General features: G+C 28.9%; 10 protein-coding genes across 10 annotated transcripts; 6 read left to right on the top strand and 4 right to left on the bottom strand.

Annotated features, from left to right (window-relative positions):
* Nucleotides 1-678: 678 nt before the first annotated feature.
* On the top strand, nucleotides 679-2370 carry FG379_000052 (uncharacterized protein; the record flags this gene model as incomplete). The annotated part of the gene is made up of 1 exon (XM_067326593.1): nucleotides 679-2370. One exon carries the CDS (start codon nucleotides 679-681, stop codon nucleotides 2368-2370), a length of 1692 nt encoding a protein of 563 aa, XP_067183006.1.
* Nucleotides 2371-2823: 453 nt separating this feature from the next.
* FG379_000053 (uncharacterized protein) lies at nucleotides 2824-5355 on the bottom strand (the record flags this gene model as incomplete). The annotated part of the gene is made up of 1 exon (XM_067326594.1): nucleotides 2824-5355. One exon carries the CDS (start codon nucleotides 5353-5355, stop codon nucleotides 2824-2826), a length of 2532 nt encoding a protein of 843 aa, XP_067183007.1.
* Nucleotides 5356-7125: 1770 nt separating this feature from the next.
* On the top strand, nucleotides 7126-8271 carry FG379_000054 (secreted of the alpha beta hydrolase superfamily; the record flags this gene model as incomplete). Its single annotated transcript, XM_067326595.1, has 1 exon — nucleotides 7126-8271. One exon carries the CDS (start codon nucleotides 7126-7128, stop codon nucleotides 8269-8271), a length of 1146 nt encoding a protein of 381 aa, XP_067183008.1.
* A 293-nt stretch (nucleotides 8272-8564) lies between these two features.
* Nucleotides 8565-9251, bottom strand: FG379_000055 (uncharacterized protein; the record flags this gene model as incomplete). The annotated part of the gene is made up of 1 exon (XM_067326596.1): nucleotides 8565-9251. The coding sequence occupies one exon, from the start codon at nucleotides 9249-9251 to the stop codon at nucleotides 8565-8567; it is 687 nt and encodes a 228-aa protein (XP_067183009.1).
* A 925-nt stretch (nucleotides 9252-10176) lies between these two features.
* On the top strand, nucleotides 10177-11043 carry FG379_000056 (uncharacterized protein; the record flags this gene model as incomplete). The annotated part of the gene is made up of 1 exon (XM_067326597.1): nucleotides 10177-11043. One exon carries the CDS (start codon nucleotides 10177-10179, stop codon nucleotides 11041-11043), a length of 867 nt encoding a protein of 288 aa, XP_067183010.1.
* Nucleotides 11044-11386: 343 nt separating this feature from the next.
* FG379_000058 (pyridine nucleotide NAD(P) transhydrogenase alpha plus beta subunit) lies at nucleotides 11387-14953 on the top strand (the record flags this gene model as incomplete). Its single annotated transcript, XM_067326599.1, has 1 exon — nucleotides 11387-14953. The coding sequence occupies one exon, from the start codon at nucleotides 11387-11389 to the stop codon at nucleotides 14951-14953; it is 3567 nt and encodes a 1188-aa protein (XP_067183012.1).
* A 452-nt stretch (nucleotides 14954-15405) lies between these two features.
* Nucleotides 15406-17262, top strand: FG379_000059 (RNase L inhibitor; the record flags this gene model as incomplete). The annotated part of the gene is made up of 1 exon (XM_067326600.1): nucleotides 15406-17262. One exon carries the CDS (start codon nucleotides 15406-15408, stop codon nucleotides 17260-17262), a length of 1857 nt encoding a protein of 618 aa, XP_067183013.1.
* A 942-nt stretch (nucleotides 17263-18204) lies between these two features.
* Nucleotides 18205-20175, bottom strand: FG379_000060 (uncharacterized protein; the record flags this gene model as incomplete). Its single annotated transcript, XM_067326602.1, has 1 exon — nucleotides 18205-20175. The coding sequence occupies one exon, from the start codon at nucleotides 20173-20175 to the stop codon at nucleotides 18205-18207; it is 1971 nt and encodes a 656-aa protein (XP_067183014.1).
* Nucleotides 20176-22555: 2380 nt separating this feature from the next.
* On the top strand, nucleotides 22556-23725 carry FG379_000061 (uncharacterized protein; the record flags this gene model as incomplete). Its single annotated transcript, XM_067326603.1, has 1 exon — nucleotides 22556-23725. One exon carries the CDS (start codon nucleotides 22556-22558, stop codon nucleotides 23723-23725), a length of 1170 nt encoding a protein of 389 aa, XP_067183015.1.
* Nucleotides 23726-24095: 370 nt separating this feature from the next.
* FG379_000062 (uncharacterized protein) lies at nucleotides 24096-25520 on the bottom strand (the record flags this gene model as incomplete). Its single annotated transcript, XM_067326604.1, has 1 exon — nucleotides 24096-25520. The coding sequence occupies one exon, from the start codon at nucleotides 25518-25520 to the stop codon at nucleotides 24096-24098; it is 1425 nt and encodes a 474-aa protein (XP_067183016.1).
* Nucleotides 25521-26265: the final 745 nt, after the last annotated feature.

The following is a 26265-nucleotide window of genomic DNA, read 5'->3' on the forward strand; positions in this document are numbered from 1 at the left end:
TGGTTTTGCACCCTCTGACCAGGCGCCATTTTCAACATTGACACATAACATTTGCATGTGATCTTGAGCGCCTAAATTAGTGTTAATATTGATTCACTCGATACCTTTTTTTATTAAAGGAAAAATTATTGCAAAAAAAAAGAAATATTAGTTGAATATTAGATTTGAGGGTTAATTTTTTTTATAAGTGCGAACATAATTTTACTCCTTAACTTTATATGTATTTTTTTTCTTTATAATTATAAATTGTTGAATTATTGCCTTTCAAATTCTATTGGAAAATATATTATTTATTCAATTGTGATTTATTTTTTAGTGATAAATTACACTAAAAATAGCATCATTTTATATATATTTTAATTTAATAAGATAAAAAAAATTCAAGCATTGCATTGACTATACCAACAATAATTACAAAGGTCACTAACAGTTTTAAGCAAAAGCCTCACACTTTATTTTGTTTTTTTCATAGATCGTTATTAATTTTAATTCGTTATTGTAACTATAATTTATGAAATATAGAATTCTGAGACTGTAATACAAGTAATAATATAATAACAAAGAAACAGTTTACTTATATATGTTTTTTTCAGTTAAACCCGGATAAACTAATATATATATTTATTTATTTACTTATTTATTTACACTCATATAGATACATAGATACAAACATAAACTATGGATATACAAGGTGGTATTAACGCATTGGAAAATGACTACATCTCATTAGGTAGAAATGGCCAAAATAACATATATGAAGGAGTAAATCGGAACAACGGAGTAAATAGCAGGAAAGGATTCACATTAGTCAATTTTCTCTTTTTATTCACAGTATTAGCAGCAATAATAATATTAGTCAAAACCCCAATAAATGCGAGAGTTGAATTAAGCAAAAGTATTATCGAAAAAAATTTAAATAAAAAGGCAAATAATAACAGTATCAATGAACATAATGTAGCAGAACCAAAAAGTAAAAAATGTAGTAGTGGAAATGGACAAGATGGGGTAACACTGGAATTTACAAATGGAGAATTTAACAAAACGAAATTATTAAATAATAAGACCGTTTCAAACTTCACAGGTGAAATAAAGGACAAGATAGAGGAGTTAGGCTCAAGCATTAAAAATAGTTTAGAGAATATTCAAATAAATTCCGGTGATGCAATTTTCGGAAGTCACTATACAAGTCAGGGAATAAATAAGAGAGCTGCTGACTCAAACATTTGTGAGGATAAAGACTATACAAAGAAAGTTCTGAAGCTTGTTTATGAATTATCTTACTTTGCATTACCTAAAGACATAATGGATATAAATAAATTTGAAGCAAGTGATGTTAAAGTATTTGACGATAAATTATGGATAGTTTGCGATAATGTTTGGCATATTGGAAAATTTGAACTTAGCTTAACTCCATTCTCTTACTCAAATAAACTTTTGGATATGAGAAAAACAACTTCAGGAGGAAATCCACTTGATATAAAAAAGCTTTTATTAGGCACAAACCCAGATAAAGAAGATTCTCAACTGGAAGCAATAGTAAGAGATGATTATACTGGTCATTTTTTTGTAATTAGAGAGTCAATCCCTCATGATGTAGTCGGTGATGGTAAAAACACACTTGAAGAAGGTCCACATACCTTAAAAAATACGAGTAATAGGAACAATTATACAACTGGCGAAAAACATTATCACTCACATATTATAGAGTTAGCAGTTGTTAATGTAAATAATGTAGAATCATATGAAGTACTAGAAACTTGTATTGCAGAACATAGGTTTGAATTTGATAATAAGGGATTTGAAGGAGCAGTTGGACTTAGAACAAGATCTGGTGAATTCTATCTTTTGGGTCTATGCGAGGGTAACTACTGTATGGGCGAATCCAAGGGTGAAGAGTACGGAAATGGGAGACTGATATTAATGAAAAAAGTATATATTGAACCTGAAAGAGAGCAAAATGAAGATGACAGCATTAAATTAAGGATCTTAAAATCAAGATGTATTTGGAAATCTGTGAGGATGATTAATATTCCAAAAGAAGCAAACTTTCAGGATTACTCTTCGATAGATATAAGAGGGAATAAAGTTGCGATTACTTCTCAAGAGGATTCTTGTCTTTGGTTAGGCGAGATAAATTTTGGTGATGGGGAATTTATTGACCCAGAAAAACTTGAATTACTGCCTAATGGTAAAGTTTTTTACTTTCCAAGAGACCATGCATGTGACTTCAAGTATTGCAATATTGAAGGTGTTTCCTTTATTTCAGACAATTTGATTGCGACTGTTTCAGACAAAATGAAAAAAAATAGCAGGCAATCACCTAAATGCATACACAAGGATCAATCTGTCCACATATTTGCAATACCATAATTACAACACATAAACCGAAACACACTAAATAATATTTTGTCATGTTTACAAAAAAAAAGTTAACGATAATAGGGGAAGAAATATAAAGCAAAAAAATACAGTTTTAACTTTAATAAGCATTAATTCTATAAACAACTTAAATATGTAAATTTATAATTATTCTCTTTAATTTACATGCATGTATTCATACATAAAATTACGTGTATTGGAAGCTCTATATCAATATTACCACAATCCATTTAAAAAATAACAAATGGAGAAAATTACATCATTTTTTGTGGACTGTGTATTATTAACAGCTCATTATCTGTAAAATCCAACCAGTCGCCTTAACAAAAAAGGTATTTGTGGTTATTAAAAAAAATGAACTTGGTTCATTATATATATGTTAGCTTAAAAAAATATTAACTTATAATGACAATTTACAAATGATGGTATGTATCTGACAGCTATTTACCTGATTTTATCATTTGAGTCAATATCGATTTGGAGTTTTGGATATATAACCTCAATGCACTTATCGGAATAAAAACTTCCAGTATTGTTGGCATTTGTAGCGACGTTAACTTCGTTATCAACCTGTAACTGCCATGCAATTTCAATTGGACAGCGACATAAGTGACAACAAGGACTTTTTCTTAACTTGCATACTGTCCATTTCATCAACTCGTCTATGCAAACATCGCATATTCCACTGTGTAGGCATGGTGAAAACACAACATTGCTCTGATTTTCATAGCATATCATGCAATTAATCTGTGAAGGTGGAGATGAAAAAGATGTGGAAGTAACTGAAGAAGAGTGTTTTGAATGATTTAACAATTCTTCATAGTCATTATCTTGTTCATTGTCTTCGTTGCTGTAATTTCTCATGTATGTATTACCCTTAAAACAATCACTTACAGAATAAAATGTGGGTGAAACTTGATTAAGTCTAATAGAAATAAAGTTGTGCTTAAAAATAAGTGGAGGAGGGTATGAATTGTATGAACACTTTACAACCCATTCTCTCTGGCCATTTTTGTTACAATTTATCTTCTCCTCATCTTTTAAGAGATATACGGGGAAAACATATTTGTAGCACCTTGTTTTTACATTACCTCCATTTATTCCATCGAGATTTCCATCGAAAATAAGACCAAGATACCCTCTTAAAAGCAAATCTAGACATTGTGAAATAATAGTAATAAAACAAGAATTTACCCATGGACTCGTAATTCTTGTTGAGAGCAATAAAACACTTCCACTCAGTGAGAATCCAAATCCACAACAAGATATTACAGATAATATATGTTGTATTAGTATTTTCCTATTTCTTGATCTTAATGTAGCGTTCAAATCTTGGTTATTTTGTGAATTATTTTCATTCAACAAATTATTAATTTGCTCATTATTCTCATTTGTGTCAAAAATAGACAGTCTTACTAATTGAAAACATACCAATGTTACAATCACGCAGATCCACAATAACCACTGGATACTTTCGTGTAATATTACCCTTGGAAAAGGGCTGCATTTACTAGTTGTAAGGCCAAAGAGCAAATACACACATGAAAGAGACCAAATATAGAAAATACAGAAGGAAATTAAAGATTTAATTTCAGACATAAATTTTAGTTGTGAATAATTAGCATTATCAATATTGTTATTATTACTATTACCACCAGAGCCAAATATTGTTCCATCGCCTACACCTATTCCAATTCCAAAGTCCAAAGTCCTACTGAATCCAGAATTCCATACTTGTACAATCATCCTAGACACCAATATAAACCACCTAAACAAAACAAAAAAAAGAGAAATAAATTTAAATAGATTTGTAGGCTTATATTTATATGTATTTTTGTGTATTTTTAACCTCATCCACCCATAAACTCTTTGAAATTTATTCGAATTACCAATCTCTTGTTTGTTTGAACCAATATTCCTCCTGGTATTAACCATACTTACAGTGTTTATGTTTGATATTCCTGGCCTTCTGCCATATATATTTGATCCCATTGAATATAATTTTTGATTATAAATAAATGCGTTACCTTCTTGGATATTTGAATAGCACCAACTTAAGGGAATGTTTAACTTTATTACACCACTATCACCAGTATTACGTGATAAATTTAGATCATTTCCACCATAATAATATCTATCAGAACATCCAAAAGAATAACCTTTGTTATTACTTATTTTAATGTCTTCACCCCCATCCATTATACCGTTTGTGTAATAACCGTTTCCTAAATATAATATATAAGCTAATAAACTAACTTCATTATTGGCACACATATTACTGTTGCTCTCGTCTAAATATTTGAGCTTTCTGTGTTTTTGCTTTGCCAAAAAGGCACCATTTGATACACCACTATTTAAATTCAAGTGGTTAAATGAATAACTATACTTGAAATTTTCTCCAGAATTAGTTAGAAGTGCTGATTCATAGGAATTTAGTCTCAATAATAAATCCTTGTCTATTATTTGTTTGTTCGTTAATCTTGGAATCAAAATCCAATTATTATCATTCATAAACATAGATACCAATGGAATTACCGAGTTCAATTCATTTATCAACGGAATTAATGTCAATGAAAGTATTATAAATAGTCTCAACGTAAATTTAATTACTGGAAGTTGTTCTCTTCCACTTAACATTATCGCTCTAATTCCATCCCTTATTCTATTAATAATATTATCTACTGATGAAAAAGGTATATTTCTTTCTAAATTTTCTCCACTTTCAGTTAATTCAGCTTCAGAATTCATAAATATGAATTCATTTCTTTCTTCATTTACCCTCCCTCTAACTGTTTCCTCAAGTATAGATTCGTCGTGTAATCCTGTCTCCGTTGTATCTAAGGAGCTTCCTCTTTCATTGGTGATACTCTCATCCAGGCTGGAGATTAAATGGTTGTTTCTTTCTCTTGCTTCACTATTTTCATTCCCACTGTATAATTCAATTTCCTCTATATATCGTATTGCAGAGTCATGCATTTCTCTGCTTATTTTATTATATATTATTCTTTTATTGATATTAATATATTATAAACCAAAAAAAAGTAATTACTATTATTTTAGTAAGTCTTTTAGTTGTTGTAATAACAGCAAAGCTGCTAATCTAAAACAATTTAAGCATTAAGATATACAGTAACTTAATATTGATAACAACACCAATCCCAGAAATCCTTGTTTATCCTCATATAATTCAATAAAAGGTTTTATTAATTATTTGCTATTTTATTGTCGCTTCTAATTTCAGATTTTCTCTTTTTTCTTGTTTCTTATATTCTTATTCAATTACCAAAGATAACTTTTATATGCTTGTTGTTACGAAATACTGAAATCAAAATATCGTTAAAAATGTTGTATATTTACGAAAAAAAAAGAATACAGAGTATATGTTTGCCTACTTATTTAAACTTCAGGAGGAAGTTATACTTTGTGTGTTTAATTTTACTGATCTAACCACGTGGTATGTTTGTTCTGTTAATCTCAGACGCATCAAAGTCTTTTTATTCCCTACGTCTTCTTTTTATTTCCTTTTCCTAAACTCTTATTATCCTGGTACTACTTTTACGCGTTGTCGCGATGCATGAGTTACTCTAAGCATGACATTTGGCGGGTTTTTTTCCAAATTTTTTTTGACGTATTATAAATAATTTACATGTAAATTCCTGTATGTAATATTTTTATTTGCATGCACATATTTACAATAAATCAGAAAAAATCAGTAATTTTTTTATTATTATTTGTAGAATTCCACATTGGATCGGAATTTTTTTTAATCTTAATATTGTATGAATAATAGATTGATGAAACTAAGCAAATATACAAGATAAAATTTGACCAATAAGTTGCGATTAGAAAATAGTAGAATATTTTTACACATTTAAATTACAGTACGAAAACAAAAAATATACCTACTCTCCTTAACTATTTGTCATTTGTTTCATTAACATTTTTCTCAGATGTTTTCTGCAAAAAATTTTTTTCACTAGAGCGCCAAACTAAAGAAGTTAATGAGAAAATGGCGTGACAACAGCGATAGTGTCGTCCATTTCTTTACAAGTGTAGACATTTGTGCAAAAGAGGACTATGAAATGACACTTGTTTATGAAAGAAGTTCTTTTTGTGGTATTTAAATAACAATGAGATACCGCCGATAGTGACATGCCATTAGATGCATTGTGTTATAATTTGTGGCATCACAAGAAAACAAAATAACTTTGGTTTCCAGGACAATGAGAAGGAAGAATCGAGGACTTATTTTAGGTTCTATGTCAAAACAGCCATAATTTGATTTTCTATTAAGTTATCAATCTATAATCGAATGGAGAAAAACAAATTCAATGTGTGATGAATTCATTCAATATACTTTAAAACATTTCTAGTTTCTTTTTCAGACAGTTGAAATAAATCTCAAATATTTAATATTTCAAAATAAATGTAAGAGGAGCAAATTGGAAGAGTTTCCTTTTACTAATAGAAATGAACAAATTATGTTTAAGTTAGTTATTTAACCCTAAAACGACAAATTTTGTGCATTGATTTTCAAGACTATAATGACTATATAAGTAGGTACAAATATATAAAAATAGGAAAATGCCTATATATATATAGGTATATATGAATAATTTAATACTATAATGAAATATTGTTTTTCTCAGGCGCCAAATAAAGTCTGCTTTGACATTGGGGATCCGTTTGATTATAACTTGGAATATTTTTGCAATATATATAATACTAATTTTATTAATAATAAATATGAAATTTCCCGTTTTATTTTGTTTTTGTTTCCTTTATATTATTTCTTTAAGGCAATCCAGATGTAGGCAAACATATAGGACTTTGGATGGTTTCATTAACTTAAAATCAGGTAGAACCCATTTTTCTATAACCCAAAACTTTGAGAGCGTAAAAAAAATAGTGTTGATTCATGGACTACGTTCTAACTTCTCGGGTTACTTTAGATGGAGGGACATTCTAGTTAGTAATGGATATCAGGTACTTTTATATGACTTAATTGGCCATGGGAAGTCTGATTGGAAATTAAAAGGGTATTTTACTCCTCGTAGATTTGCTAATCAACTTCATGAACTTCTTTCGGCTTTCGATTTTATTGACGATGATTACAATGGTTCTAATTTAAATGGAAAAAAAGTTGTTGTTCTTGGTACATCACTGGGGGCTTTAGTAGCTCTCAAATATACAAATATGTATTTTAAAACTGTGGAAAAACTTGTGTTGATGTGTCCTCCAGGCCTCTTTACTAAGGAAGACCACCGCAGTATACATAAACTATTAAACTCTCCGTTCGCTAAATTTCTCTCTAACTCATATAAACACCCCAAAATGTTTAAGAGAGGAGCAGAAACATTACGTAGAATGAATATTTTGCACAAAATAGACCCAACTATACAGAAAAAACAAAAGGTGGATGATTGTTATCATATGGATACGTGTGTTATTGCAAAAGTAGGTAAGCACAATTTTTTCAACCTGTTTTCCGAGTACATTGATCTTTCAAAATTGGAAAGCACAGTTAAAATTTTATTTTTATGGGGAATGCATGATTTAGTGGTTCCATTAGAGTCAGTTATTTCATTCTTACCACAACATTTCAACAATACGAGGATTGTTGTTTTCCCATTTGTTAATCATCTTCCAACCTACCCGGCAAATATTCCCATTGAAGTTTCTCTCGAGTTTCTGGAAGAAAGAAAAGAAGTTGGTATTCCGTTGGGTATTATTAATAATATTAGTTATTTTTTTAATGCTTCAAATGTAATTAACGTAGTTGATGGGCTAAACTACACTTTTAATGGAGATGGTTTCACTTTTAATATTGACAATAATACTTATCCTGAAGGTTATTATGATTTTCCTTTGTCTAGAGAATATCTCACTTAAGTAAGCAAACCTTGTCAGTTATTATTGCTCGTGAATATTTTTATAAATATTTTCATAATTTAAGTATTAAATTACAAGAGTTAATGTTAATTAATATATAATATTATTGTTTTTAGTTTGTTTATAATGTTTTGACGGTTATAAGCAAGTACTATTTCTTTTTTTTAGATAAATAATTTGTTTTTATTTATTTGGTATGAGATTAGACGAAATGGGGCTAATAAATAAACTATTAAATTACAAATAAAAGCCAAAACATACTATAACATCAAAGCTATTCTAACTGAATAATATTATAAATTTTCAATGTCCTTTACTCTTTGTCCAAAACAATTACATAATCTAAAAAAAGTACATAAAGAACTACTCTCTTTTTCTTTTCTATCTTTATAAGAAATATTATTATAATTTCTTATTCTTGTCCTGTCAATACTATTATCATCAAGACATGGGGGATTCAAATCTATACTTTTTCTCGAAAGGACACCAATTGGATTCCTGTCATTAGAATTTATAATTAATTCATCGCAATTTGTGACACTATTAACGCTTTTTTCATTTAGTGCGTAGTTTTTCATAAATTCTCGACTATTTCTCTGTGTTTGGAATGAAGTTACAGTATATGAGAGGCTTGGGGATCTACCTCTTCTTTTAAATTCCATTATTGATCTTGCTGAAGGTATTGTTGAAACCTCTGATGCTGTAGTTTCTAAATGGTTCACTGGAGAGAGTGAGTTCTCTAAACATGTTTGATCCCCACTCGAAATTAATTCCCTTATGCTACCATTGCTACAACTATATTCAGATGCTGCTCTTCCATGTATATACGAGTTTAATACATATCCAGACTGCCTAGCAGTCGACTGCAACATGAATTCATCATGGTCAGATCTTAACCTGTCGGATCTGTAATTAATCAACTCATCTCTTTCCTCGGGACTTGTATAGAATCTAAATGTTGAATCCTCTAAGTCATTCATCCTAATTTCCCTTATTCATAGGTTTATATGTTATATTCTTGATAATATTTAACACCGCATTTATCTTTAAAAAGAAAAAGAAGAAAAGAGAGAATTTTCTTAACTTTTTGACGATTATTTAAATAGCCACACTGGAGATGTCAGACGTATCAAGTGTGAATTACCGCTAATATAATTATTTAATACTTATTGTAAAATATTCTAGATTCAATTTAATTAAAATATATATGTATATATTTAACAAAAACAACAGTATAACTCACAAATGCTAAAAGTATAGATTTTTATTTTGATTATTTCACCCTTAATTGATTTACAATTAGTTTAATATGAGTTTTTTAATATCATTTTGTCCACATGATAAATGCATGCATGCATTATTTTTTCCCACATGCAGATTATAAATAATCTTGAAATTAACATCAATTCCAATGATTAATTAAGATGCTTATTAATATTTTTGTTTTTTCCTGAGTATATTCATATTTATCTTTTATTCTTTAGATGGTCTAATGAAAAAAATTACTTTGTTTCAATGAATTATTTTTTTTTTTAATTCATTAGTTCGAGTTCCAAAATTGTACTTTGTTTGATCAATTTTTTGAATATGTTTATATTTGTGTTCCTATTGCTATTTTTATTTAGTTCAATTTTGCTGCTGATTATATATCTTACATTAAGTCTGTGTATTGCACTGTCATCAAATATTTATTTTCAATCATTATCCCGTTGGCCCGCAAATAGAAATGTGAGGGAACATGTAAAAACAATTGTTGAAAAAAATAGCATTAAAACACATTTTTTTCAAACAAAAATTCCATATATATGCATATTTATGTATAAAAAATACTATGATATACAAGTGTTATGCGAAAGTATATTGGATTTATACAAAAAGTAATCAGAAAAAGGTATAAGGAAAAAAATGGAACCAAAAAATGAAAACGACAAAGATGAGAAAGCTACAGAAGATCAGTTAGAAAACTTAGATGATTATTGTGAAAATATGTCTGAGAAAGAACTAGATAACGCGATACAAGTGCTTGTTAGTGAAAAAAAAGTATGGGAGAATGCATTCAATTTGGCAAAGCTAGAGTTGAATGAAAAAAATGCAGAAATAGAAGGTTTAAAAAAACTATTGAACGAGATGAATAACAATATAATTAGTAAGGATGAAAAATTCGAAGATTATAACTTGTTGCGTGGTCCATTTGAAACTAATCTTGATAGTAATAAGGTCATAATAAATGGAAAAAAAGATAATAGTATTCATGGTGATCATTTGTTGAATGAATTAATAGTAATAGCCAAAGAAGAAACTAAAGCTCTTGAAAATATTGATGATTTTCTTTTAAAACTTTCAGACTGTGAAAACATTAAATCTGCTTATAAATACATTATTAGAAATTATGTTGAGCTTAAGTTAGAAAATCAATCGCAAGATCAAAGAATAGATTCATTAAATGATGAATTGTCAAATGCACAAGAAGCCGTTCAGAATCTGCACAGAACTATACAAAATAACCAAAATAGCTCCGATCTTATTTCTATTGCGTATACATCTCAAATCAAATCTCTTCAAGACGACTTGTTGAGTGCTTGCAAAGATATTGACTTTTGGAAAGAACAATGTGAAAAATATATGAAATGTTCAGAAAGCACAAAAACTAACACAGAAACCAAATTTAGTGATTTAGATCTAAGTGAATGGTACAATCTTGGTTCAGGAATAGATGCAATGTACAAAGTAGAAATTATCCCAAATTCTTACTGGTGGTTTATATCATTTTAATTTACAAAATAACAGTATCAATAATAATTAACCTGTTTTTATGCTACGAGTTCACAAAAAGTAGCAATTTAATTTTTAATATGGGTATTAACTTTTAACATGTATATGTGTTTTTTTCCCTTTATATTAATAACTTATTACCTTTCACTCTTTTATTTGAATCTTTCAAATATTTTTACAATGTATATACAAGTGGAGCATGCATGCATGCAGGTAGAGATTATATGGTTAGTCACTGCATGACAGCAACATATCAAAAAGTAGTTATTGTGGGAAAAAAAAATGTAAGGTAGAATAATATAACACAAATTATTTTATTTATTCTGCTTTGTAAAGAAGGAAAATGAAAGGTAAAAACATAAATTTATGTTTAATTATACTTTTAATTTCACTTTTATCATGTTTATTGGAAAATGGTATGGCACTTGATGAATTTAGTTCAGAAAAAAGTCAATTTAACAGAATATTTAGAGGTGGAAGTAGAGCTGTAGGTATTAAAAATGAATTCAAAGGGAATACTTTATTTTTTGGGGATGAGAATTATTACAAAGCAAGTGAAACAAGTTTAAATCCAATGGTTACATCATGCTACTTATTTTCAGCATTATGTTTCATATATAGTATAAAGGGTTTATCTTCTAGAAGTAGTGGTTATAAAAGTAATATAGTAGGTTTTGTGGGAATGATAATTGGTATACTGATAACAATGACGGAAGAAGGATTTGGAAATCATTATATAGTATTTTTACTGACAATGTTGGTTTCAGGAGGAATAGGGGTGTATATAGCAGAGAAAACAGAGCTAATAAGAATGCCTCAATTAGTTGCAGTCTTTCATAGTTTAATAGGTTTGTCAGCGGTTTTGGTATCTTATTCGTTCTTTTATACATCATTAGAGGGGAACGAATTGGTAGAAACAACAATATTAAGAAGGATTGAAATATTTGTCGGAGGAATGATGGGAATGATAACATTTATAGGCTCAGTAATAGCAGCCATGAAATTGGACGATATAATACCAAGTAAGAGTACAAAAATACCATATAAAAATTCATGTTTGATGCTGATATTATCATCTATTTTGATTACAGGAGCGTGTTTTTGTTCAACAAATAATCAAATAACAACATTAACAAATTTACACTGTGGTATGATATTTTCAGCAATATTTGGAGTATTCATGATAATAAGCATTGGAGGAGCTGATATGCCCGTAGTTATAAGTATGTTAAACAGTTATAGTGGATGGTCTACAACAATTACAGGTTTTTTGTTGGATAATACTTTGTTAATTGTGAGTGGGGCACTAATAGGTTCAAGCGGAGCAATACTCTCATATATTATGTGTAAGGGAATGAATCGTAATTTCATGTCGGTAATACTGGGAGGATTTGATCAAATTGAGGATAGCAGTATAGCAGGTGTTATTGAGGATGATAAATGTTATAAAACAACTCCTTCTGAAACAGCAAGGTTGCTTTTGGATTCTTCAAAAGTTCTCATAGTACCTGGATATGGAATGGCAGTTAGTAGGTCGCACAAATGTATATCTGAAATAGTTAAGGAATTAGAATCATGTGGTTGTAAAGTTGATGTTTGTATACATCCTGTAGCTGGACGTATGCCAGGACATATGAATGTTTTATTGGCAGAAGCTGATGTTCCAACAAACATCATTAAAGAAATGGATCAAGTGAATGATAATATGGAAGATTATGATGTTGTTTTAGTTGTGGGAGCTAACGATATTGTAAACCCCGCAGCTTTATTGAAAGAAAGTAAAATATTTGGAATGCCTGTTATATTTGTTTGGAAGGCAAGGCAGGTTATTGTATCAAAAAGATCATTAGGACATGGATATGCTTGTATTGATAATGAATTATTTACCAAATTAAATACTAAGATGTTGCTTGGAGATTCAAGAAAAACTTTGAATTTTGTAAAAAGAATACTAAAGGGTGATAGCAGTAGCAATGATTCAAATACAAGTGAAAACTCTGATTTGTTAAATGACAGAAAAAATACAGAATATGATGATATAGCAAATGAAACTTCACCATTAATTAATGGTTTAAATGAACAGAAGGAGCAACTGGAGGAGAGAGAGCTAGATGAAAGTAAATATGATTCTGTAAGTGTGCAAAGAAGAATAGCTATTCTTCCAGGTATCTATGAGGAGGAAGATAAGAATATAATAATACTTCCAATACCTCCATCTGAAGTTTGTAGATTTAGAAGAAGGGGATACGGGATAGTGCTATCAAAAGAATGTATAAGTACGCAGAGCAATTATTTTACTGAAGAAGAATATGTTAAAGGCGGAGCTTTTGTATATGAAAGTACACGGGAAATGATAAAAGAGAGTGAAATAGTAATTAAACTGGGAAAACCTACGATAAAAGAGGTGGAAACATTAAAAAGAGGCCATGTATTAATATGTAATATGTGTACAATAGGGCAGAGTTATAATGTTGATAAAGAAAATAAGAAAGATAAATTGTTAACAACGTTGAGTAATAAAGGAATAACAGTTATTGATTTAGATCAAATTCCAAGAACGAGTAACGCTCAAACTATGGATGTAAGAACAACAGTAAGTAATATATCCGGATATAGAGCAGTTGTAGAGGCCATGAATTATCTTCCTAGAATAGGTAGAAGTATTTCAAGTGCTGCTGGAACTGTAAAACAATCAACGGTGCTTGTTATAGGAGTTGGTGTTGCTGGTCTCCAAGCAATAGCAACTGCTAGAAGTATGGGAACAAGAGTAATCGCCATGGACACGAGACTAGAATCCAAGGAAGAGGCAGAAAGCTGTGGAGCAAAGTTTGTTAAATTACCCGACGTTACAACCAATAACAATTCAGATACAATATTAAATGAACAGAGAAAAGTAATCGAAAGATATTTAAAAGATACAGATATTGTAATAACATCAGCAAATATATCGGGAGCTATATCACCGGTGATTATTACAAATGAAGCAGTTAAAAAAATGAAACAAGGATCCGTTATTATTGATTTAAGTGCAGATTTTGGTGGTAATTGCGAGCTTACTGAAAGAAATAAAATTGTTACAGACAAAGAATCTGGAGTAACTATTATAGGAAAATCAAATTTCCTATTCTCAATGCCATTACAAAGCAGTGAATTGTTTTCTGGAAATATTTATTCATTGATAGTAGAAATGGGAAAAACAGCAGATAAATTCAAATGTAATCTTGAAAATGATATAATAGGAAAAGCATGCATTATTCACGAAGGTAAAATACTAAAGTTTTTCCCGGACCAAAATAAACAATACAAAAATGTCATTGGTGATAAAACTTTTACTGAAAGACAATATACCAACACAACTGTATCCGACGATAATTTGACTACTACAACTACTACAACATCGACAACTTCAACTACAGCTTCTAATACAGTATCGTCAAGTCTAATATCAATCCAAAATTGCTTTCATTCTGAAGATGAGGCTTGTGATGAATGTAGAGACAATAAAACTAAGGGAGTTAAAAGCAGGACTATCAAAAGCTTGAAACAATTTACAAGAAAATATATAACTCCAAACTGTTATTTCTTATTATCAATGATAATGTCCATTGTATTGTTTATTATTATGGGAATCAATATGAGCACCATTCAAATATACAACATATTCTCATTTATAATTTCTATAATCGTTGGATACCACTGTGTATGGGAAGTGGACTCAAAACTCCATACCCCACTAATGTCTATAACAAATGCCCTCTCTGGAGTTATAATCATAGGCAGTATGGTTCAGTATGGTACACAAACAATAACCACAAATACACTTATGGCTTTGGCAGCAACATTCCTCTCTTCAATAAACACATTTGGTGGTTTCTACGTAACCAACAGAATGCTTGCACTTTTTGAGTAAAATGGTAAATTGCCAAATTTTACTTCACATTAGTATGAAAATTAAAACATAAACTGAAATTAAATTGTGCTATGAACTACAAAACCACTCAAATATAATGGTTAAAGCAGTAAATTAGATCAATAATTCGGTCTTCTAAAACAAAAGAAACAAGTGGTTCTGTACAAAATATTAAGGAAAAACAAGAAATTAATTGTCATAAAAATTTTAGATTTCTAAGCCTCAATTTAAACAAATACATGTTCGGCGGTATCTCCCTAAAGGCGGCAAATGGAGTTATGCCGGTATTTATTTCATTAACAAGTCAATGAATGAGAAAAATTGAATTTCTTTAGAAAAATATATATAAAATAAAAGAACATAAATAATTTGAATAGAAAGTACTCAAAATTAACGACAGTAATCGTGTATATTTACATACTTGTCTATAGGGATAATAGCTAGATGTGAGAATGGGTCCAAAAAAAAGCTCTAAAGTCCAAGGAGGGTCAGAAGATGAAAGTCGTTTAAGAATAGCTATTGTTGAAGCAGATAGATGCAAACCAAAAAATTGTAGACAAGAGTGCAAGTCTTTTTGTCCAGTTGTGAGAACAGGAAAACTTTGTGTTGAAGTTGATTCTTCTAGTAAAATAGCATCTATATCGGAGCCACTATGTATAGGATGTGGTATATGCGTGAAAAAATGTCCATATTCAGCCATTACAATTATCAATTTGCCTAAGAATATGAATAAGGAAACAACACATAGATATAGTAAGAATAGTTTTAAGCTTCACAGACTTCCTGTGCCTAGACCAGGGCAAGTATTGGGGCTTGTAGGCACAAATGGTATAGGAAAAAGTACAGCATTACAAATACTAAGCGGAAAGCTGAGACCAAATTTGGGGGATTATACTAGAGAATTAGACTGGAAAGAAATAGTAGCGTATTTTAGAGGGAGTGAGCTACAGGCATACTTTTTAAAGATGCAGTCTGGGGAACTTAAAGCAGTAATTAAGCCTCAATATGTAGATCATATACCTAAAAGAGTTAAGGGAAGAGTAGGAGACATAATATCAGCTAAAGACGAGAATAATATCTCAAAAAAATTAATTGATGAATTGGAACTTGGACATCTCTTAGACAGACAAGTAAACGAACTTAGTGGTGGTGAATTACAGCGTTTTGCACTTTGTGTAAGTACATGTGTAAAAAGTATGGTATATATGTATGATGAACCAAGTAGTTATTTGGATATAAAACAAAGAATAAATGCAGCTAAAGTAATTAGAAATGTTCTTACTCATGATAACTATGTTATTGTTGTTGAGCATGATCTATCTGTGCTTGATTATTTATCTGACCTAGTGTGTTGTCTTTGGGGAAGTCCGGGAGTATACGGTGTTGTAACTACACCATTTAGTGTAAGAGAAGGAATTAACATATTTTTGGATGGATTCATTCCAACAGAAAATATGAGATTTAGAGAAGAAGGTCTTAATTTCAAAATTGTTGACCAAGATGAGATTGCAATAGGCAGAACCAATTTAATAAAATATCCAGGTTTCACCAAAACAATGGGATCATTCAAACTTTCTGCTGAGCCTGGAAATTTTTGTAATTCAGAAATTATTGTTATGCTTGGACAGAATGGATGTGGTAAGACAACATTTATTAAAATTCTTGCTGGTGTTTCAAAAGCAGATGAAAATAAAGAAACAGACAAAGACCATTATGATATGCCAGAATATAATGTTTCATATAAACCACAAACAATATCTCCAAAATTTGACGGAACTGTTAGAGATTTATTCTTGATGAAAATTAGAGAGTCATTCATGGATGTACAGTTTAATTCTGAAGTTATTAAACCATTTAACATTGAAAGAATAATTGATCAACAAGTTAAACTCCTTTCAGGTGGTGAACTTCAAAGAGTTGCACTTATTCTTGCTCTTGGTAAAAAAGCCGATATTTATCTTATCGACGAACCTTCTGCCTACTTAGATTCTGAACAAAGAATTACCGCATCCAAAATTATTAAAAGGTTCATTCTACATTCACAAAAGACAGCTTTTGTTGTTGAACACGATTTCATTATGGCTACATATCTCGCTGATAGAGTTGTTCTATTTACTGGTACTCCTGGTGTTGATTGCTTTGCCAATAAACCAGAAAATCTGGTTACTGGTATGAATAAATTTCTTAAAATTCTTGAAATTTCATTTAGAAGAGATCCTATGAATTTCAGACCTAGAATAAATAAACTCGATTCTGTTAAAGACAAAGAACAAAAGTTGTCTGGAAACTATTTTCTACTTGAGGAATAGTCGTTTCAATAATATATTTAATATTATTATTAATATCCTAGACACATAAACAATAATAATAATAATAATATTATTATTATTATTATTCTACAATCTAGTTGTCCAAATGGTATTTCTTTTTTACCTAAAAAAATATTAGTAAATTAGAAAAGTCACACTATTTCTTTATTGAATCTTTATTCCCAAAAAGTTATCTCAATACTTCATATACTATATATATATATATATATATATATATTTCTTAGTTCCACATTATTATTATTAAAGTCTATTTTTACTATCGGGAATATTTAATGTGAAAATAACACTAGTGACAATATTCTACTAGAGCAAAATAAAACGAAAAATTTGTGCTCACAATTTTTAATCACTAAATATTTCATTTAATCTCTAAGATTTAATACTTAAAACTACAGCTACTCTCTAATGTTAATATCTACTATATCATTTATCCCATAAATTTTTTATTCCATTGTCTTCAATGATATTTTATTCATCTGAAGCTTCATTATTTATGGTAATAACTGTTATTCCTTAGTTTATCAAAAAATATTTTTTTCATCTAAAAAACAGAAATATAATTGATAAATCAAGAAACTAATGATATATACATCATATTTATTATTTGTAGTGCTCACCCCTAAAAACCGATATTCAGAATAAATAACAATAATTATTACTCTGCATTTGTTTCCTTATTTATTAATATTGATAAATAAAATATATTACTTAGATCTGAAAGTGTATATGCCATTAAACAATCAAGATAATAATATTTCAAAAAAAAATTATTAAAAAAATAATTAGCCACAATATTATATTATAACCTCCATTTTCATTGAAGAAAATACACCTGTCAACAATATAGAGGATGAAAGAAATAATGCAATACAATCGTTACCATTAATACAATATTCATTCTTATTATACGACAATACGCAGTTACATTGAACATAATACCATATCTGAGCGATTACCATTATCCAACATAAATGTAGTAGTTCTCCAGTCACTTAGTATGTCTCTCATGCTCAAGTATGGTGTTGATGTCATTACCCAATCACCTATTTGGTTTTCTTCTCCATTATCGGATATTCCATAAGCATCAATTCCAACCAATTTGTCACTTGTAGTATAACTATTAATCTTTTCATGATTATTTAATCCAATATTTGATATTGAAGAAGATAAAGATGATAAAGACGACAATGATGATGATAATGTTGAAAAATCATCACTTGTATGCATTAAGTAATTTGAATAATCATTACTACAACAAAAACCTATTGATGATGATGACGAAGATAATATCGAAGACGATGATGAACAACTTGTTGATTGTACCTCACTTTGATTTTCCATCTTTACATTATCGATATTGCAATTATTTGTCATTATTACTATACCACCATCTGTTGGAATACTGGGATTGAACAAACCACATGCAAATCCACGATTAATGCAATCTATACTATTGTTTTTTAAATCATTATCTCCGTTTTCGTTATTGATATTATTATTAGCTTCATCATAACTTTGGTTGAATATATTTAAATTTGACTTTAAAAGACACGATACCTTACTATCTAAACAATTTGATTTCAAACTATTATTTGAAACAGTGTTTGATGAACAGTATTGATTTACAATATTATATTGCAATGCCTTATGACCATTTAATAAATGATTTTCCATCATAGATATTGTTGTGTTATTATTTATTATTTTACAGAAACTACTGTTTTCGTTGAAATCTTTGGAATTTTGTTTTAATAGCGAATAATTTGTACTCATTGAGTTATTTATTGGATATATTTTACTATTGGAAGGTGCTGGTGACAAATTATGTGAAATATTATCACTCAAGTTTATATTCATAAACATATCATTGTTATTATTATTGGTATTATTACTATTATATTCAAAACCAAATTGTTGACTAGTATTATAACAATCATTAGTATAATCAATATTAGTATTCCAATTTAAATATTTAACATCATTATTTATTTTTGAACCTAATTCAAATAACATTTGATGATTTTGAATATTAAAAGAAAAAAAATTAGTTAATATTTTCTCTTTTGATATTCCACTATATTCAAATGCCTGCACAATTAAATCATTAGAAATTGTTTCATTTTCATTTAAAGTACTGAAATTATTACAATTATTATTATTATTATCGGAATAGTTATTGCCACTATTGTTTTTAATATTAACGTCATGATTATTGTCATCTGATTTTTGCCTAAATAATACAATAAAAGGCTTAACTTTGTTCCAATCTAACTCTACTTTGCAAAATGGGCAATGAGCTTTTAATCCATATTTTTGTTGTATAATTAAAGCTAATCTAACGCAATCATAACAAGCTATGTGCTGGCATACCTGAAATCGTGCTCTTGTTGATCTTGGTTTATATTGACAACAAACATGACAATAAATTACTCTAGATCTTTTCTTTTTTGATTCACTCTGGTTGTTACTCGCAGTATCAGACTGTTTCGAAATGTTAATATAATTATTGTCATTGTTATTATTGTTTTTTACATTGTTCAAAGAGTTATCGATATAATTGTTACGATTTGGAACATATTGACATTGTTGATGCATAACCCTATTCATTTTATTCTCGCTCTCTTCGATTAAAATCTGTTTTTCTTTGCTATAGTCATTTGAGCAACCACCTATTAATAAGGGAAAATTATTGTTATTATTGTATAAATACGAGCATTTTTGTGGATTGTTACTATTATTATTACTTCCTAATGCTGTATTACAACATTTTCTATTCCTAATGTCTTTATTATCGAATGTTAGTTTCAATTTTTTAGATAAAAAATAATTTGATTTATTTAAACCATCATTAATACTTTGAACGTTGTTATATTTTTGATTTAATATAAACATCCTTTTCTCTTTATATAGTGATAATTATTGTATTTGACTTCCTCAAACTGTTTTATTATTTCCTTCTTTATCAATACAAATTTATAAGTATTTGTTGATCTATTGTGATTTGATTCGCATCAATATCTTTATTCAACTAAGCAAATATATATATACCTTTTTCTAATATGTTTATTTATTTTGTTAACCTTTTGCTTTCAATTCCTTACACTTAGTCCAATAAAAATATTAATAACAAAGGAATATTATTTTTGTTCATGAATTTATTGTGTTTAATTTTCTTTTGAATTTGTCTCAATATTTATTTTTGTACTAATGATGCAAATATTTTCAAATACATGCAATTATTCTTTTATTTTGTGTTTAATTATTTTCCAAACGAACCAATTTGACATATTTACTCAAATAAATGTATATATATATATATATGTATATACATATATATATACATATATATTCATATATCCATTACTTGTTGCAACAATACACTCATAAAATATTTTATTAGAAACTTTTTTTTATTAAAATCAAATAATTAATGTCCACCTGTTTATTATTTAGTTATAGTCGCTTATGTTGTGCGTCCTCAAATTATCGTATAACGAGCATCAGAATTTACAGTAATTATATGCTCAATAAAGGGCATCCTTTATGAAAATAACCAAAGACATAGCGTGTGTGAATGAGACAATACATATTTTATGCAAATTTTATGTCGGCGTTACACTATTAATGTTAATTTTTCTTATCGAGTTTGAAAGAGAAAAATGTGATAAAAAATATATATAGCAAATAATTTTATAACTTGTTTAAATTATTTTTGCTTTTATTTTCAAACTCTTGCTAGTTGCTCTTATTTGCCCATTGGTCATGCAAAAAAATGCAATTTACACGTAAGCTGCATTTTTTTTGGTGCACACATTACACGTGTTGCCCACATAATAAAAAAACGGCACTTAAATAGTAAATCGAAGAGGGCAGTTTACATGAAGCTATTTCATTTTATTCTTTCAGTTGACTTTTTTCTACTGTAAACCTGCAAGCAACGAAGAATAACCAAAATCAGAATAAGATATCATTTCATCTGTATTATTGCTTTGATTGTTATTCTATTTGCTTTCACCTTAAATATGATAGAAGAGTGCAACGATGTACAAAATTTGATTAATATTTAAAAGGAAACAGTTAAACTCAACACTTTATTGACTAGTTAGCCACTGTCCTCTAAATATAGTGATTCTATGTAGGAACTAGAATGAGAAGACAAACAAACACTACTGTGTAGCTATAAAAATAGTTAACAATCGAATACATCAAATTATGACTTATTAAACACAAAATTATATTTATACCTTTTTATCTTTTCTTTAATCTCATTCTGTATTTTTGCCCCTTTTTTCACAAAGCGGTGTGGGGCGCGAACGTGTATTATTGTGGGGATGGGGAATGTATAGTTGTATCTTAACAAATGCGCCAATGGTTATAATATTATTCAAATACTAGATAAGTTATAAAAAGTGATTTAATTATGTTGCCTGGCGGGTATCAGTTTGGATATTTAATCTAGATTTTAATATAAAATATCCAATATGTCTACATGATATAGTATATATATAAATACAATAAATAAGGTGTGGGTATTGAAGTTACATTAAGAATCTGTGTTACGTTTATACAAGGAGATATATTGGAGGATATGCAATAATATTGCTCAGCAAGTAACAATTAACCAAATATATAGTATATTGAATTTCCAGTTGACAGCATATTTAAAGATTGGTTTGATCCCCTAATATTATGTGATTCTGTATTGCTATTGGGACAATTAAGCAATAAATACGGTTTTTACTTTCCAATTTTATATCATCACTTATAAATAACTTGTATTTATTGTGCATCAAAATATTGGTTATTATACTATTACTTGTGAAAATAAAGAAAAAACCATTACCAACAATATTAATATAGTGCAATTTTGACAAAAATAGGAGAATTTGAACCTTTAGATCTAAATGAAAACAGCGAGTAAAGAGGTGAAGCATTTTGGTTCATTATTTTTTTAATCTTTGAAAGTTAATTTAATGTTAATGTCTTGTGGTTATTACAATTTTGGAATGCGTGTTAAGGGTAAATAAAGATATAAATTACAATTTTTTTGCTTTATTTGTATTCAGGTAGGCAGGTATAAACGTTCAGAATTTTATTTCATTTGTGATAGTTTAATGTAAAAGGTAAAACAATTGACTATTAGAGCAGGTATTTAGTATTAACAGGTATAGAAGGTAGTTGTTACTTTTTTCTGTTTAATTTATTTAGGTAATAGAAAGGTATAGTATTTTCTGAATTTAAAGGTATAAAAGGGATAGAGAATATATAAAAGATGAAGTTTGGTATTTTATATTCGCAGATTGGTAATTTGGAATTGGATGATTCATGTCACTTTTTAAGGGAATCTGTTTTTGATAGTAATAATAATGAAAATGAGATGAAATACACCAATGTAAAATATAAGTACAAAAATTCAAACATATTGAATGAGATGATGGTCGAGGATAATTTAGTTCGTGGTGGAAGTTTAGTAGTGCCGAATTGGATGAATAGTATGATTTACATGGAAAATAATAGCACACCTAATGATTTAAATAATGAATGTGAGAACATGAATAATGACTTAGATTTTAATACTAAAGATAGTTGCAATTCAGGTTCATGTGATTTAAATAATATGACCAGAAGACCAAGGCATTTTTCATGCTTTATATGTAATAAATACAAAGCAAGAAGTACGAAAGCGCGATTTAAGGTATGCAAACATGTATGTTGCTATCATTGTTTAAGAAAGGCATTACAAATAGAATATTGGGGAGCAAAAAAAGATGTTTGGGAAAGATGCAGAGCAGTTTGTCCATTTTGTCATGTATTTTTAGACTGGTCAAAAATCAAACCGTTTATTCTCTTGACACCAGAGGCTAAAGAATATCCATTAATGGCTTTATGTGAAAATGATGAAAGAGTTGGAGAAGCATACAGAGTTTTGAATTCTTTTTTTCCAAAGGGTGTTCCTCATGAGGTAATTTTTGGTCAAAACATTGACTTTTCAATAAGACCAAAAGTGACACAAATATTGTTTGGGTACAATGTGGGGCTTTCTAATATTATAAATGATTATTCAAACAATAATTTAGATAAAAATGAAAACAATAGTGGCAATGTAGCAGTGTGCAGCCAGATATTTAAGTTCGACAGTGACTTAGAATTGTTTGAAGAAGGTGGTATGTGCGACATAACAACAACCGAAGGAGAGGATGACGTTAAAGATGGGTCTGATTCTAGTTATTACAGTGATACAGACTACAGTACTACTATGAGGATTTATATTGGTAAAAATTGGGATAAAATAGTTGAAAATGACAATTATAGTTCTCTATATTGCTATTCTGACAATAATAGTGAGCTGGATTCATTGGTTAACTCGGGACCTTGCGACATTTATCCGGATATTTTTTCATCTTGGAGAAATAATGAATTTGTTTCAACAAGCAAATTATAGCTTTTAAATAGTTTATTCCTTGTGTAAATAAAGCGTGATCGGTGTATCGTTTTGAATATATTTTGTTTGAATAGATAAAAGTCAGTTAGTTGAGACTTTTGATATGGCAAATAGAAGTAAATGCGTGAACAGTTTTTTGTTAGTGAATTTGAGTAATCATATGAAAAAAGAGGGAAAATGTGACAAATTAAATTTAAACAAGTAAAAAAATAATCCTTTTCATTTATTGTTGATTAAAACTATTATTCTTGGTGAAATTCCTTGTTTAGGTTTTTACATATAATTGCTTTTTTCTTTTGTTATTGTCTTTGGTAAAAGTTATTCGTATAGATATTATAAAATATATTTATTTCTTGTTTCCTAATCGAAGTCAATTAACGTTCTCTGCCTTAGAGTATCCTTTACAAACAATAAATACAACGGTTGCAGCTAGTATGGAAGTACCGACTAAAATTGAAGCTCCGACTATTGCTTTCCCAGTTGCAGTCCATTTATTTTCATTCTGATGTTTATTTTTTGCTTTCTCCTCTTTATTCTCATCTTCATCATTTTCATTATAACCTCTGAGAGCTGGAAATGTTGTGTCAATTTTATTTATCTCACTAAATTTCGTCCTGTTTTCAATATATTCATTATCTTGATTTTTGCTGCCTGTTTCATAATCACTCTTTAGTTTATCATCTTCTTGCAGTTCCTGATATTCTGTTTCAGTTAATTCCCTTATAGTTGGTGAATATTCATCTTCTAATGTTTGAATTTGACTATCTACTAATTGAGATGCGTCATATTGTTGCGTTTGAGAAGGTATTTGTTGTGCATTAACATAAGCTTCTTTTCGAGAATAATCTAGATCCAACTGATCATTTTCCGTCGCTTGATCGTATCCTTGTTCATTTTCATTATTCTTTATTTCCTTATAATATTCAATATCGTCATCTATTTTTTTAGCATATTCTTCTTGTTTCATTAATTCTTTTAATTGTTTCTCGCTCTCCTCTTTTTCAGCAGATGAAATCGAATCTTCAATGACTTCAACTCCATCTACAAATCCTTCCCTTTCGGCTAATGTAGATACTCTGAAGAAGTTTTTCATCGTGTCTACTGTTTGCTGGTCTCTGTGATGTATTGCAATATCTATTGGTCTTTGGCCATGATTATTTAACGAGTCAAGCATTTCTGCAACAATATTTGATTTAAACATAATACCTAATACATAATGTACTATTTCATCATTCTCGGACATTGCTGCTAAGTGAGCCAAGTTATTTCCTTCAGTATCAATCAATTTATTTAATTTTGCTCCTACCCAAAACTTTTGTGATAATGTATGTGATAATGCCTGTAATAAGCCATGCTCAACCATCTTCTGCAATATGGTCCTACCTTTGTTATCTACAGAACATGTTAATATACTAATATATGTACCTGGCTCCAATCCTGATATATTTGACATTGTACCTTGTAAACTATCCAATGCTGCTATCAATTCCTTTTCCGAATTCTCTTGCAATTTACTTTTTGGAAGAGAAAGCTGGTATATTATATTTCTTATACTTAATAGTACATAGTTATTTGGATATTTCGTCATTAACCAACCCAATATTGTTGTACATTTTTGCCTTGATTCAGGTGGTATGTGAAAAATATCTACCAATGTAAATGCTGGTAATTTATCTGTTTCCGAACTTTCACCATTTACGCCTAGTATTGAATTATTATCTAGTATAAAACCTATGCATACTATTACCAAAAAAAAACGTATCAGTGAATTTACACTTATAATTTGTGATCTCATTTTCTTCTATTATTAGTATTTTCTAGTTTACTAATAAAAAAGAGAGAAAAAGCTTTACTGAACAGCCTATTTTTAGCCTCAGTATTTTATTAACTTTTCTGTTATAGATGTTTTAACTCCTGAGTTTACTTACTAAAATTGATATTTATTATTTAATTTGATTTTACATATGGTTTATTTTACGTATCATTTTTCACTTTTATTTGATTCTTTAATTTTAATTTTTCTGTTCACTTTTTTTCCTAGACTTTTTGTTAACATATATACTCTAGTATATATTTATTTGTACTAGCTATTTTATATAGTATTTTGTTATTATTCATAAGTGTGTATTTATTTAATAATTTAATGCTATAAAACACTTACAATTTTCCCTTATTCTCAGTGCATTCCTATCTTTTTATATTTCTTGCACCCAATTATTAAATTTTATTTATGGGTGTAAATGCATTTAAATTTATTCATTTTTTAATTCTTTCTTTCACCTTTAATTCACACAATTTTTTAAGTGATATTTGTTGATTTTACAAGTGTTTTGAACAATATAGAGAAGCTAAATTTTTTCTTTTTTTGATCATGCATTATTCATCGTTGTTAAGTATCTCCATGCTATTACTACTTAATTATAATACTTGATCTATTAATTTACATTCGGCATAGCTACCTTATAATAGAAACAAACAACTATTCCTCTAATATTAATCAACTAATCTTGAGGTACGAATCTGTAAAATTCTTTAAACAA

Source organism: Cryptosporidium bovis (genome assembly GCF_009768925.1).
Source record: "Cryptosporidium bovis isolate 45015 chromosome Unknown contig_1, whole genome shotgun sequence".
Lineage (NCBI taxonomy): Eukaryota > Apicomplexa > Conoidasida > Eucoccidiorida > Cryptosporidiidae > Cryptosporidium > Cryptosporidium bovis.